The following is a 14,545-nucleotide window of genomic DNA, read 5'->3' on the forward strand; positions in this document are numbered from 1 at the left end:
CAGGATCAATGGTCCTTCCGCTCGCGTGATCCAGAAATGGCAGGAGCCCACGATCGTACGTCCTATTCTGATCTGGACGTCCTCGGCGACTCCAACCAATTCACAGGACTGATTACCAATGCCGTAAACCGCAGAGCTAAAATTAACGCGCGGGCTAATACTGAACTTATTAGCCATCGCCTCCGAGATCAAATTCAACTGAGATCCTGAGTCTACTAAAGGGGAAGCAGAACTCTCCTCATCACCAATTAGACAGGGAAGAAATCCTAGGGGGCACGAGTACAAGTGCGATCCCCCTCCCGGCCCCTCCGGGTCAGGTCCCTCCGCCAACAACGTGCCAGTCGCAACCTTCAAATCCTCAGCACCAATCTCCACGCGCCTACGCGACACCCACTTCTTGATGCCTTCTGCCATTGCGGGAGAAATCGCCAAAAGTTCCGAAACCGTCACGCCGGGCACCGGAAGATCGGAAATTTTCTTCAACATGCCCTCGACCGCGTGAGGGTGATCCTTGGTGATTCCACGCTCGAACCGAACCTTTGGCCCTGCTGCAGCCGGCTTCGGAGATTGCCCAACTTCTTCAGGCGCCTCTACCGGTGCATCTTCCGGCGTTGAAGCAGGAACGCGCTCAAACAACTCAGGCTCCGGCTCCATGTCCTCGACGTCCGATCCAGGATGAGGAGCCGCGCCCTTACGAATAGGTCTTCGTGCAGCGGAAGGGGGAACTGCCGGCGCCTTGTAAGGCTTCGGAGCCTCGTGCTTCTTCCGCGCCGGATCCGCTTGGTAAACTCCAGAATAGGTTTGCGAAGAAACGGCCGGGGGGTACCATGGCTCCAAGGAACCACACGTGGCTCAAAACTCCGGTGTTCCCGCGGCTGCTGCTGACTTGGGTACAAAAGATGCTACCACGTGTCTAATGGGTCGCGAGGAATCAAAAGGGATTAATGCCCCATTGGGCAGGAAAAAATTATTGCCGCGTTGCTCGACAAGGTTCGCCTCCTTATCCTTCACGAGATCCATACAACGACCTGTACCGTGACCCTCCCGATGGCAGTAGTAACAAACTAAAGGGCCACGAGACTCTCGCGGCGCACCCGGGGTGGGCGAAGCACCCTTCGCCACGAACTTCTTCTCTAGCCGTTGCTCGAATGACTGCAACATTTTCGAAATCTCGTCCACCGTAGCAGGCTCCTTCGCAGAGGAAGCAGGCACCTCCTTAGGACGTCGATTGTCCTCCATCCTACGCATGATGTCGTTCGATTGCTGGAAAGAAGTTGCGGGAACTGGAGATGTTGATCGCGCATCCTCAAAAGTCAAAGCAGTTTGACCCTTCATGACCTCCGCGACCGCGGTCTTCAGGATCTCGAAAGTGGGGAGCTTAAACCGATTGTCCAGAGTGGTGATCATGGTTTTGGCCTTGATGAGATGGTCCCTAACACGTTCCTGAACGCCAGCCAATAATGAACGGTAGTAAAGAGTCCTCACTTCCTCCACCGAGTCGATATGAGCTTTACGGAGGAGATAAGATTGGATCGGCTCCCAGACACGCCGAAAATCCTGATAATCCACCACCGTGGAAACACCTCCCTTCGCGATCCATGACTGAACCAACGCCTCCAAGTCCGGCAGTGTAAAGCGCGCCGTGTCGACTTGACCCCAGTACGCAAGCATAGACGACTTTAAAGAGGCCCAAACCGGCGGATTGTACCCCTCAAGGGTCTCCAACACATCTTTGACTTCGGCCTTGCGCACGAAGAACCTCACTTGCTGCGCCATGTCGAATTCAGACGCGCCATCCAAATCTGCGGCCAATTGATAGTCCGCCAAGAAACGCTCGACGTGTGTGCCATCAAAGCCCAACGCCTTGTCCTGAGGCTTGATTTTCACGCGTCTCACGCCAGCTACCTCGTCGGCCATCGCAAATGGCTGGAAAAAAAATTTGGCCTGAAATCGAGAGAGAAGGCGATTCCAAAGGGCTCACGATTGTGGCAATGTAATGCTTCGACACGAGTGTAGAGAAACCCTAGGAGGTGCACAATTGGGAGGACTTACTTCTGTACCCTGTGCCTCCGCCGTTGAACCCTAAGAAAAAAAAAAAAAAAGAAAAACCTAAAAAAAAGAAGACCGCCAAGCGTCTCGAAACCGTGAAAAATCGGCGAGACTGTAAATCTTGAGGTCGCTGGTTCGATCCCGGCTCGGGGGACCAAATGTGGAACTCCGTCCGGTGCAGGCCGGCGGCAGTTAGTGGGAGGGATTGGGAAATTAGTTGAGATTTTAGCCCTCCGAAGTGGGATGGTCGAATGAGCTGTAGAGATCGGAAAGCGGTTGTTGAAATGTTTTACGACGGCGGTGAGAGCGCGTCGGCGGTTGTGTTGTAAGATGGAGCCAAGCAAACAGTTGGCTGAGAAGGAAGTGATCTTAGAGAGTTCAAGGAGGTGGGGAGGAATCTGTGAGGAGATCGGAGAACTCAATTTTGGGAAAGAGCGCCGAAGGATCAGGAAGGTTTGAACTGAGTTGATCGGAAGGATTGAACTGGGAGACTCCGAAGATATTGTCGCAGCCACAATCTTTGAAAGAATCAGGGATAAGGATCGGTCAAGAATACGACAAGCTATTGATCAGAAAAATTTTGATTCCCTCACTTGGATCAGAAAGGTCATGCCCCCCCCCCTCCTTCGCCTAAGTTCTAACAGAACTTAGACTCCAGAGAGGCGCAGCAAGCTGCGGACCATCCATCATGCTCCGCGCGCACCCACACCCGACAAAGACAGCACAACTAAAAAAAAAAGTAAAAAAGGAAACAAACCGCTCGCCAAGGAAGAAAAAAAACAAAACCAACCCCACACCTTCATGCCCTACCAACGCGCGCAGAATGAAAGGGGAAAATAACAAAACATGATGAAAGTGAAATAGAAAGGGAACAAAGACATAAAAACAGAAACAAAAAGAAAGAAGGAAAAGAAAACCTGAAACATCTTGAGGATGCGCGCCACGCCGCGCCATTGAATCTTGAGGAAGCCTTGAGGGCCGGAAAATTGAAGTCTTGATGTCTTGAATCCTGACGTCCTCTGGCGCGCGCCATGCGCGGAAAAAAGCTTGATCCTACGTGTGTACCAGATTGTCCACCACACCGGGGTAAGGGTGGTTGATTACATAAAAAAATACACATTTTTATGGATCCAGGCATATGATTTATGTTTTTGGTGGAGTATTGATTCTGCCAAAGTCCAGTTGCGGAATTAGCAGAATCCGCGACTGGATGCCTGGTTTGGCCGGACCACCAGCATGACCGGGGTAAGGGTGGTTCATTATATAAAAAAATAGACATTTTTATGGATCCAGGCATATGATTTATGTTTTTGGCGGAGTAGTGATTCTGCCAAAGTCCAGTCGCGGAATAAGCAGATTCCGCAACTGGATGCCTGGTTTGGCCGGACCACCTGCATGACCGGGGTGTGGGTGGTTGATTACATAACAAAATTCACATTTTTATGGATCCAGGCATATAATTTATGTTTTTGGCGGAGTAGTGATTCTGCCAAAGTCCAGTCGCGGAATAAGCAGATTCCGCGACTGGATGCCTGGTTTGGCCGGACCACCTGCATGACCGGGGTGAGGGTAGTTGATTACATAAAAAAATAGACATTTTTATGGATCCAGTGATATGATTTATGTTTTTGGCGGAGTAGTGATTCTGCCAAAGTCCAGTCGCGGAATTAGCAGATTCCGCGACTGGATGCCTGGTTTGGCCGGACCACCAGCATGACCGGGGTAAGGGTGGTTGATTACATAAAAAAATACACATTTTTATGGATCCAGGCATATGATTTATGTTTTTGGTGGAGTAGTGATTCTGCCAAAGTCCAGTCGCGGGAGAAGCAGATTCCGCAACTGGATGCCTGGTTTGGCCGGACCAGCTGCATGACCGGGGTAGGGGTGGTTGATTACATAAAAAAATTCACATTTTTATGGATCCAGGCATATGATTTGTGTTTTTGGCGGAGTAGTGATTCTGCCAAAGTCCAGTCGCGGAATAAGCAGATTCCGCGACTGGATGCCTGGTTTGGCCGGACCACCTGCATGACCGGGGTAAGGGTGGTTGATTATATAAAAAAATAGAAATTTTTATGGATCCAGGCATATAATTTATGTTTTTGGCGGAGTAGTGATTCTGCCAAAGTCCAGTCGCGGAATTAGCAGAATCCGCGACTGGATGCCTGGTTTGGCCGGACCACCAGCATGACCGGGGTAAGGGTGGTTGATTACATAAAAAAATACACATTTTTATGGATCCAGGCATATGATTTATGTTTTTTGGTGGAGTAGTGATTCTGCCAAAGTCCAGTCGCGGAATAAGCAGATTCCGCGACTGGATGCCTGGTTTGGCCGGACCACCTGCATGACTGGGGTGTTGGTGGTTGATTACATAAAAAAATAGGCATTTTTATGGATCCAGTTGTATGATTTATGTTTTTGGTGGAGTAGTGATTCTGCCAAAGTCCAGTCGCGGAATAAGCAGATTCCGCGACTGGATGCCTGGTTTGGCCGGACCACCTGCATGACCGGGGTGAGGGTGGTTGATTTCATAAAGAAATAGAGATTTTTATGGATCCATTCATATGATTTATATTTTTGGCGGAGTAGTGATTCTGCCAAAGTCCAGTCGAGGAATAAGCAGATTCCGCAACTGGCTGCCTGGTTTGGCCGGACCACCTGCATGACCGGGGTAAGGGTGGTTGATTACATAAAAAAACAGACAATTTTATGGATCCATTCATATGATTTATATTTTTGGCGGAGTAGTGATCCTGCCAAAGTCCAGTCGCGGAATTAGCAGATTCCACGACTGGATGCCTGGTTTGGCCGGACCACCTGCAAGACCGGGGTAAGGGTGGTTGATTACATAAAAAAATAGACAATTTTATGGATCCAGGCATATGATTTATTTTTTTGGGGAGTAGTGATTCTGCCAAAGTCCAGTCGCGGAATTAGCAGAATCCGCGACTGGATGCCTGGTTTGGCCGGACCACCTGCATGACTGGGGTAAGGGTGGTTGATTATATAAAAAAATAGAAATTTTTATGGATCCAGGCATATAATTTATGTTTTTGGCGGAGTAGTGATTCTGCCAAAGTCCAGTCGCGGAATTAGCAGAATCCGCGACTGGATGCCTGGTTTGGCCGGACCACCAGCATGACCGGGGTAAGGGTGGTTGATTACATAAAAAAATACACATTTTTATGGATCCAGGCATATGATTTATGTTTTTGGTGGAGTAGTGATTCTGCCAAAGTCCAGTTGCGGAATTAGCAGAATCCGCGACTGGATGCCTGGTTTGGCCGGACCAGCTGCATGACCGGGGTAGGGGTGGTTGATTACATAAAAAAATAGGCGTTTTTATGGAGCTAGACACATGATTTATGTTTTTGGGGGAGGAGTGATTCTGCCAAAGTCCAGTCGCGGAATAAGCAGATTCCGCGACTGGATGCCTGGTTTGGCCGGACCACCAGCATGACCGGGGTAAGGGTGGTTGATTATATAAAAAAATAGACATTTTTATGGATCCAGGCATATGATTTATGTTTTTGGCGGAGTAGTGATTCTGCCAAAGTCCAGTCGCGGAATAAGCAGATTCCGCGACTGGATGCCTGGTTTGGCCGGACCAGCTGCATGACCGGGGTAGGGGTGGTTGATTACATAAAAAAACAGAAATTTTTATGGATCCAGTCATATGATTTATGTTTTTGGCGGAGTAGTGATTCTGCCAAAGTCCAGTTGTGGAATTAGCAGATTCCGCGACTGGATGCCTGGTTTGGCCAGACCACCTGCATGACCGGGGTAAGGGTGGTTGATTATATAAAAAAATAGACATTTTTATGGATCCAGGCATATGATTTATGTTTTTGGCGGAGTAGTGATTCTGCCAAAGTCCAGTCGCGGAATAAGCAGATTCCGCGACTGGATGCCTGGTTTGGCCGGACCACCTGCATGACCGGGGTGTGGGTGGTTGATTACATAAAAAAATACACATTTTTATGGATCCAGGCATATGATTGATGTTTTTGGCGGAGTAGTGATTCTGCCAAAGTCCAGTCGCGGAATAAGCAGATTCCGCGACTGGATGCCTGGTTCGGCCGGACCACCTGCATGACCGGGGTAAGGGTGGTTGATTATATAAAAAAATAGACATTTTTATGGATCCAGGCATATGATTTATGTTTTTGGCGGAGTAGTGATTCTGCCAAAGTCCAGTCGCGGAATTAGCGGAATCCGCGACTGGATGCCTGGTTTGGCCGGACCACCTGCATGACCGGGATGTTGGTGGTTGATTACATAAAAAAATAGGCATTTTTATGGATCCAGTTGTATGATTTATGTTTTTGGTGGAGTAGTGATTCTGCCAAAGTCCAGTCGCGGAATAAGCAGATTCCGCAACTGGATGCCTGGTTTGGCCGGACCACCTGCATGACCGGGGTGTTGGTGGTTGATTACACAAAAAAATAGGCATTTTTATGGATCCAGTTGTATGATTTATGTTTTTGGTGGAGTAGTGATTCTGCCAAAGTCCAGTCGCGGAATAAGCAGATTCCGCGACTGGATGCCTGGTTTGGCCGGACCACCTGCATGACCGGGGTGAGGGTGGTTGATTTCATAAAGAAATAGAGATTTTTATGGATCCATTTATATGATTTATATTTTTGGCGGAGTAGTGATTCTGCCAAAGTCCAGTCGAGGAATAAGCAGATTCCGCAACTGGATGCCTGGTTTGGCCTGACCACCTGCATGACCGGGGTAAGGGTGGTTGATTACATAAAAAAACAGACAATTTTATGGATCCATTCATATGATTTATATTTTTGGCGGAGTAGTGATCCTGCCAAAGTCCAGTCGCGGAATTAGCAGATTCCACGACTGGATGCCTGGTTTGGCCGGACCACCTGCAAGACCGGGGTAAGGGTGGTTGATTACATAAAAAAATAGACAATTTTATGGATCCAGGCATATGATTTATGTTTTTGGCGGAGTAGTGATTCTGCCAAAGTCCAGTCGCGGAATTAGCAGAATCCGCAACTGGATGCCTGGTTTGGCCGGACCACCTGCAAGACCGGGGTAAGGGTGGTTGATTACATAAAAAAATAGACAATTTTATGGATCCAGGCATATGATTTATGTTTTTGGCGGAGTAGTGATTCTGCCAAAGTCCAGTCGCGGAATTAGCAGATTCCGCGACTGGATGCCTGGTTTGGCCGGACCACCTGCATGACCGGGGTAAGGGTGGTTGATTACATAAAAAAACACACATTTTTATGGATCCAGTGATATGATTTATGTTTTTGGCGGAGGAGTGATTCTGCCAAAGTCCAGTCGCCGAATTAGCAGATTCCGCGACTGGATGCCTGGTTTGGCCGGACCACATGCATGACCGGGGTGTGGGTGGTTGATTACATAAAAACAAAGGCATTTTTATGGATCCAGTCATATGAATTATGTTTTTGGCGGAGTAGTGATTCTGCCAAAGTCCAGTTCTGGAATTAGCAGAATCCGCAACTGGATGCCTGGTTTGGCGGACCACATGCATGACCAGGGTAAGGGTGGTTGATTACATAAAAAAAAAAAAAATTTCATGGATCCATTCATATGATTTATGTTTATGGCGGAGCAGTGATTCTGCCAATGTTCATCTTATGATTTCTTACAATAACCAACCGCAACTTCCCTCCAAGACCACAAGATATATCAAACTCTTTACAGAAGAAAAATTCTAAGATCATATCTTCCATCTTCCACAGTCTCAGGTGGTGGAGTCATCCCTCCCACAACCAGCTCTAGATTCCCTCCAACACTTGCCAGCAAATCCCCTTCCCATCACAGCATGGAATTGAGAAATCCTAACCGATAGATGGATCATGTAATAACAAATTACCTCCAAAAGTGGGCAGTATTCCTCCCTCCCCACAGATATTCATCTAATGTACCTAGTATTGCACATGTGCATAGGATTACCATCAAAACAGAAAAAAAAAGAGGAAACAATAGGGCCATACCACCAGGATACAAAAGAAAAGAAAATAAGGAAATGAAATACTACTCTTCATCAGAAGAGGAGACCTCTGCAACAAGGTCATGGTAGGGGTTCTCCCTTCTAGTGCGGCTCACCTCTTCCTCCTCCTCCTCCTCCTCCTTCTCCTCCTCCTCCTCCTCCTCCTCCTCCTCCTCCTCCTCCCCTTCCACATCAGCATCCAATTCGTCCTGGTCCGCCTTGGCATCGGCCTCCCCCAAGTCCACGCGCGTCTTCTTGGTTTCGCGAACTTGTTCAGCAGGAACAACCACGGCAATGAGTTTCCGCCCGCCCTTCAGAGGCGTATTGTTCTTGGTCGTTGGGCGGCTGGCAGGGTTTGGAGATGAGGAGTTGGAGTGGATCTTGGGATCATCGTTGGTGGCGTGTCCCTCCGTCTTGTCAGAAGAGGGCGGGGGCGCTGGAGAGTCGGGTGAAACGGGAGGGTGGCGAGAGAAGTGTGAAGGGTGATGACAGCAAGGGTCTACGCAGTTGCAAACATGGCTGGGAAGATAAGCCACAATTGTTTCTAGTCGTACCTCAAAGTCTAGAACCGTAGCGTGCCACTTGGATGAGATGTGAGATCGCAACCGGTCGGCGGTAGCGCAATCTTCACGGCTTAAATTCACGTCGGGAGCGGGGAATCCATTGTAGTTGGCAGACTTACTCGTGCCAGTGCGACAAACTTCGTGCAAAATATCGTGGAGCGCAAATTGTGAGAGTCGCAATTCGCTTACTTCGGTAGACAAGAATTGCGGAATGAATCCATAGTTCTCCTCTTCAGGCTCCTCAGACCAGAAGCCGCATTCCACTAGGAGCCATCTGACAAAGCTGTCAAGGCAGTACCACGGCGTGTCTTCTTGGCGTCGTTTTCCACAGTGGCCTAACTTGTAAAGCCATTCGTGTTTGGCATGGGCGAGGTGGACGAGCGCCCAGACGTCCTGCTTGTTGTAGTTGTGCGAGTCCGTGAGGCCGTGCCACCAACCGGCTGCACCGTAGAGGAAGAAGACCGCCATCGAGCCAAAAGCAGAGAGGCGCATCTTGCTCCAGCGCTTGATGTCATTGCGGGAGGCGGTGGTGGAAAGGTCGCCAGTGTCGTACAAGCTCCGGTTGTGGTCAAATTTCATCAACTCCTTCTCAAGGCGAGTCGAATTTGAATCCTTTGATTTGGAGGCTGCCAAGTTCGCTTTACACTTCGAGTGGACCATCATGAGGCAGCAAAGAACCGTCTCCCACACGCGTTTCTGCAAGAACAAAAGACCGTTTGGTGTGTTTGATTTACGTGGGGGTTTCACGGGACCGGCGGCGGCATTGGGCGGATTGAGGGGCTCATCGGAGGGAGGCAGGGAGGAGATTGCACATGCTTCCAGCGTTCTGATCTTGCTGATGACAAACGTGCCGGCAAGGAGGATGGTGTCGGTATTTGGTGTTTGCTTGGGTCGGGGCATGGGAATAAAGTGGTGAAACTGTTTGTAGGCGGATTCGGCAAGCGTATGGAGTTTCCGGAAAGCAGACGAAAACAAGGACCGGGTCTCTTTGTCTTCAGTATACTTGGAGGTCGAGTCGGTACGCATCATCATCTGATACAGTATCTTCCACGACGCCGCCTTGACCTCATTGTCTGATTCACGGGCCTGCTTGATGAGCTCAAGGCGGATGACGTCTCTGTCGAAGAACGGATCGTTGGCGGCAACTTGAATCAGTGCGGGACCTGTGAACATGGCGGAGTTGGGGGAGGTTAGCAAGCAAACACAACAAAGGACCAGGGGAGCACAAGCTGGGTGAAGGATGGGGGAAAGAAAAAGAAAAGACTTACACTGCCTCAAGCACAATTGGAAGTCTGATTCCAAGATCACTTTGAAGGCCAGTACGGCTTCAGGGCTAGCGGAAAAGAGCTTATCCTCTAAATAGCATTCCCTCGGAAAGGTGTCCCGCTGCCCCCAATCGACCATCTCTCGGACCAAGGTCAAGAGCGGTGGGCCGTAGTCCCACTTGGGGTTTCGAGCGTCCTTCTGCATCTGATTGTGGGTGTCGTGGGCAGCGGCGCAGCGGTCACGAGACCAGACCTTCTCCATGAAGACTGGGCGGAGGGGGGAAGAAAGACACAAACATGTCAGCAGGGAAGGGACAAGTACGGAAAATGGAAAACCTTCTCACCTCCCGGTTGCGGTACTTCGAGGTAGCTGCTCCCCAACCTCGCCTTTTTCCGCTCCGCAGCCTTCCTCTCAGCTTCCTTCTTCTCCTCTTCAGTCATATCCTTCTTCCCCCTGCGCGTCCTCTTTGCATTCGGATCCTTGCCTTTCTTTGATTTTGACTTTGATGATTTGCCCTTTTCTTTGGTTGATTCAGTCTGCGGAGCGGGAGTTGGGTCCGGAGCATCGTCAAGATTCATTGCGTCATTGGCGTCGGGCTCCGGAGTGAGGGAAGAATCCCTGGAGGCTGCATCAGGTTGCGCCTTCGTGGCAGGTTGAGACAATGAAGTGGGGAGATTCAGGGCTGGGTCAGGGTGAGGCGCAGCAGAAATGGCGGCTTCAGGAGCGGAGCCCGCAGTTGGCGCCGCTGGGCCGGTATCTTTGGCGGAGGAAGCTGGGAGAATGGTGGCCAGGACAGAGTCAGCATTGTCCTTACCAGCGGCTTTTGAAGGCGGGAGGACTGGCTGCTCGTCGTCTTCTGAGTGCGCTACGGATGCCGCGCCCGCCGGGCGAGTTTCTTGCGGAGCGGCGTCTGGCAGAGGACTAGTATCCATTGGGGTGGCGTCTTGGGCACCGGCCTCTGCGGAGATGGGGAGAATGGCGGCTGGGACAGATCGCGGAGCGGTGGAAACGGCCGCATCAGAACGCACGACGGCAGACCGGGTCGCTGGGCCCGCATCTTGGCCAGAGGAGGCGGAGGGAACGGCAGCAGGGAACGGATTAAATGCCGTGGCAGCTGGTGCAGTGCCTTGCGGTACGACGGCAGACGGCGTGGCTCGCCCAGTATCTTCGGCAGACGACGCCGAGAGAATCGCAGAAGGGTCGCGATCAGGAGCAGTGGGAGCATGGGCGGCTCCTCCTGGCGGCGGCGGAGGAATAGTCTGGTTTGTGGCTCTATCAGCAGCGGTTTTCGATGGCGGGAGGACTGCGGACACTGAGGACTGGGCGCCTTCAGAGCGTCCGACGGATGTGCCCCGCGCCGGGGCGGAGTCTTGGGTAGCAGCGTCTGTCGGAGCACTAATATCCTTGGCTAAGAGGCCCGCATCCACGGCTGCGATGGGGGATGCGTAGGGGTTCGAAGCAGGATATTCAGGTCGCGGGCTGGATGTTGGCGCCGCAGGACCGGCATCTTTGGCAGTGCCGTCTGGCGGATGAGGGGGCCCAGTTTGCTTTCCCGCTCCGGTTGCGGCGGGTTTTGAAGGTGGGAGGACTGCCGGCTGGGTGTCCTCTGAGCGGGGGAGGGACAAAGCCCTTGCGGGGGCGGAGTCTTGGGCAGAGGCCTCCTGCGGAGGAGTTGCATGCCTTGCGGCAAGGCCTGCATCGAAGTCTGGCGGAGCACTAGTGTCGTCTGCCGCTAGGCCTCCATCCGCGGCTGCCACAGCGGGCGGGCAGGGGTTTGGACCAGGAGAATCCGCTTGCGGGCTTGATGTCGCGGCTGCCAGCCTAGTATCTTTGGCAGTCCCGTCTGGTGGGAGAGGAGTACTAGCTTGCTTCGTGGCTTCATAGGCGGCTGCTTTCGAATGTGGGGGCTGGACGTCTTCAGAGGGGGGGATGGATCTAGCGCCAGGCGCAGGTGCAGGACTAGTGGCCCTGGCAGATTTATCTGTTGTGGCCTTTGAGGGTGGGATGTGTGCGCCCTGTGCTTTCATGGGCGGAGGACCGGAGTCACGAGCGGGCAACTCGACGTGCATCGCCTCTCCGGAGCTTGAGATGGATGTCGGCTGGGCCAAGGCGGCGTCTGCGGCAGGCGGAGGGGTAGACGTAGATTGCTTTGCGGCCACAGATTCGGCAGCTATTGGGCGCAGGAGCGCTGGAGGGGGGGCTGTAATGGGGGGTTGGCACGAGTTCGAATCATCCGAATCGATTTCCATGGCGTCGTCAGAGCGCGAGTTCGATGTAGGCGGCACTGGTGCCTTAGGGTTAGGGCATCCTACCGCATGTGGAGGAGTTGTGCATTTTTCAGCGTCGGTTACGGCTCTTGAGGGCGGAGGCGGGCCGGTCTTAGAAGCCACAGAATCAATTTCCATGGCGTCTTCAGCTGGCGCACCGGATAATGGCGGGGCTGCGCCCAGGGCTTCGGCTGGCTTGTTAGGCAGATGTCTAGGCGCCCCCACTGCGCTGGTATCCAAGGCAGGCGAGTCTGCCGGAGGAGCAGTAGGCATTGTAGGGTGGACAGATGCCGGGCTATCGGCTTCTGGCGGCGCAGGAGCCGGGCTTGCGGGCTTAGACGGCGGAACAGCAGGAGCTGGGCTCGCCGACTTGGACGGTGGAGCAGCAGGAGCCGGGCTTGCAGAATTGGACGGCGGAGCAGCAGCTGGGCTTGCCGGCTTGGACGGGGGAGCAGCACGAGCCGGGCTTGCGGGCTTGGACGGCGGAGACGCAGGAACAGGACTGGTCGGGTTGGACGGTGATGCAGCAAGAGCGGGGCTTGCTGGCTTGGACGGCAGAGCTGCATGCTTGCCTGACTCCGGTGAAGATGGCGAGTGAAAGAGAACATCCTCACCACCGCAAACGTCGTCTGATGAGTCCGAAGCAGACTTCCGTGCAAGCGGGTGGGTTCGAACCAGACTTCCGGGTCTGACAGGGGTTTGAGCGGTTGTTCTTGTTTGCTTGAGGGCTAGCCTGCTTGGTTGTGGGGCCAACGGATCTGAAAGTGGGTGTAAAAGTGGCAGGGCATGCAGCCGAGTCAGATTATCCATGAAAAAGGATTCACGGACTTGCACACAGGCGGCTCAGCTTACCATGTGGTTGCCGTCTGTTTCGGCGCAAGGGGGTTGAGGCCTCCTCCTCCTCTTCCTGGGTGAGATCAATCACCTCAATCCCTTCAACCTGACCCAGTTTTTCGCAAGCCGCAATCCGCTCCTCGAGACGCTTGCAGAAAGTGGTAATGACTCGGAGGTGGCGGAATTGAACCTCCAAGGCCTGAGGCGCCATGGGAGTCAAGCCGCGGGTATTGAGCTCGTCCAGGTCTTTTTGTTGGTTGTTGCGGTTGCGGCTGACTAGATACACATATAAATCGTAAGGCATGAGTCAACTTGCGCACATGGGGCCAGAAACAGAATTGAAGAAGGCTACAAAGCTTACATATTGCATGAAATGCTTTTAACTCAGCTAGCGTCGCCGTCGCAATGCTGGGCAGGCCATAGGAGTCGCATCCAGGTGTTGCGGCGGATGAGGGCTTTCGACTTTCCGCAGCCTGATCAGTCATGCCGCTGTTGGTGTCAATCTCAAGGGATCCGGTGGCAGGTAGGAGAAATGCCGCAGGAACCAAGGGCGGCGTTGAGTCTTGGGTCTTTGGGTTGGCGGCCATTGCTGGGCAATTGGGTAAGGAAGGGGTGTTGGCGTGGTCAGGAATGATTTGCAGTCGCGGAGGGTCACAGGGCATTAGCGGCTGCAAGCAAAGAGAGGCTTACATAAACCACAACAGTTAAAAAAAACAGTAAAAGACTGCTGGTGCAAACACAGGAAAGACGGACTGTTAGTGCCATGCAGTCTGTGGGTAAATTAATGGGAGATTAGCGGCGTCGGCTGTACGCACGATACTTGGTCAACCCAAGTGCTGGTTGGTGAGAGATGTGGACACTCTCCCGTCGAATGGTGAGGCAGTACGGATGAGGTGGTGTATTCAGAAAGCGGGAGAGCCTGCCGTAGTTTGGCTAAGGACGGGCAGATTCGCGTCGTTGGCAAATGTAGTGCTTGAATCAATTGAGCTTCCCGCTGCCAGGCTAAACAGGAATGGTCACTTCTCTGGTCAGCAGCAAGTGGTAGTGGCGGACTGGTGGTGGGGTTAGCAACTGCTGGGGACTCACGGTGATGAAAGAAAGCTGGCAGATAAAGGAGATACCTGGAGATAAGCAGGGAAGATCTGGTTTGGTTAGCCACGGTGGTAGTCGCGGAATATCCCCGAGCTTAGCGACTGCAAGGGACTCACCTTGATGAGCGGAAGCTGGCAGATCCCGGATTCCTGTGGCTAAGCAAGGACAGTCATGTCTGGTCAGCATCCCTTAGTTGGAAGGTAGTCGCGGAATGTTCACGGGTTTAGCAACTGCGAGTGACTTACCTTGTCAAGAGCAAGCTGGCAAACAACCAAGCTTCCTGGCTAAGGAGGGAAGAGCTGGTATATTCCGCAATGTTGGTGGTCGCGGAATGGACGGACGTGCGCTTAGAAACTTGGAGTGCCCCACAATAATGAGCGGAGGCTGGCAGATACTGGAGTTTCCTGGCCAAGGAGGGAAGATTTGGTCTGGTCAGCAGTGTTGGTAGTCGCGGAACTCCTTTGGGTTTAGCGACTGCAAGT

General features: G+C 52.2%; 1 protein-coding gene across 1 annotated transcript; it reads right to left on the bottom strand.

Moving 5' to 3' along the window:
* Positions 1 to 8,085: 8,085 nt before the first annotated feature.
* PtA15_2A949 (uncharacterized protein) lies at positions 8,086 to 13,558 on the bottom strand (the record flags this gene model as incomplete). Its single annotated transcript, XM_053167022.1, has 8 exons — positions 8,086 to 8,109; positions 8,233 to 8,454; positions 8,596 to 9,767; positions 9,873 to 10,136; positions 10,214 to 10,715; positions 12,261 to 12,895; positions 12,990 to 13,247; positions 13,333 to 13,558. The coding sequence occupies 8 exons, from the start codon at positions 13,556 to 13,558 to the stop codon at positions 8,086 to 8,088; spliced, it is 3,303 nt and encodes a 1,100-aa protein (XP_053018187.1).
* Positions 13,559 to 14,545: the final 987 nt, after the last annotated feature.

The sequence above is a fragment of the Puccinia triticina genome, chromosome 2A (assembly GCF_026914185.1).
Source record: "Puccinia triticina chromosome 2A, complete sequence".
Classification (NCBI taxonomy): Eukaryota; Fungi; Basidiomycota; class Pucciniomycetes; order Pucciniales; family Pucciniaceae; genus Puccinia; species Puccinia triticina.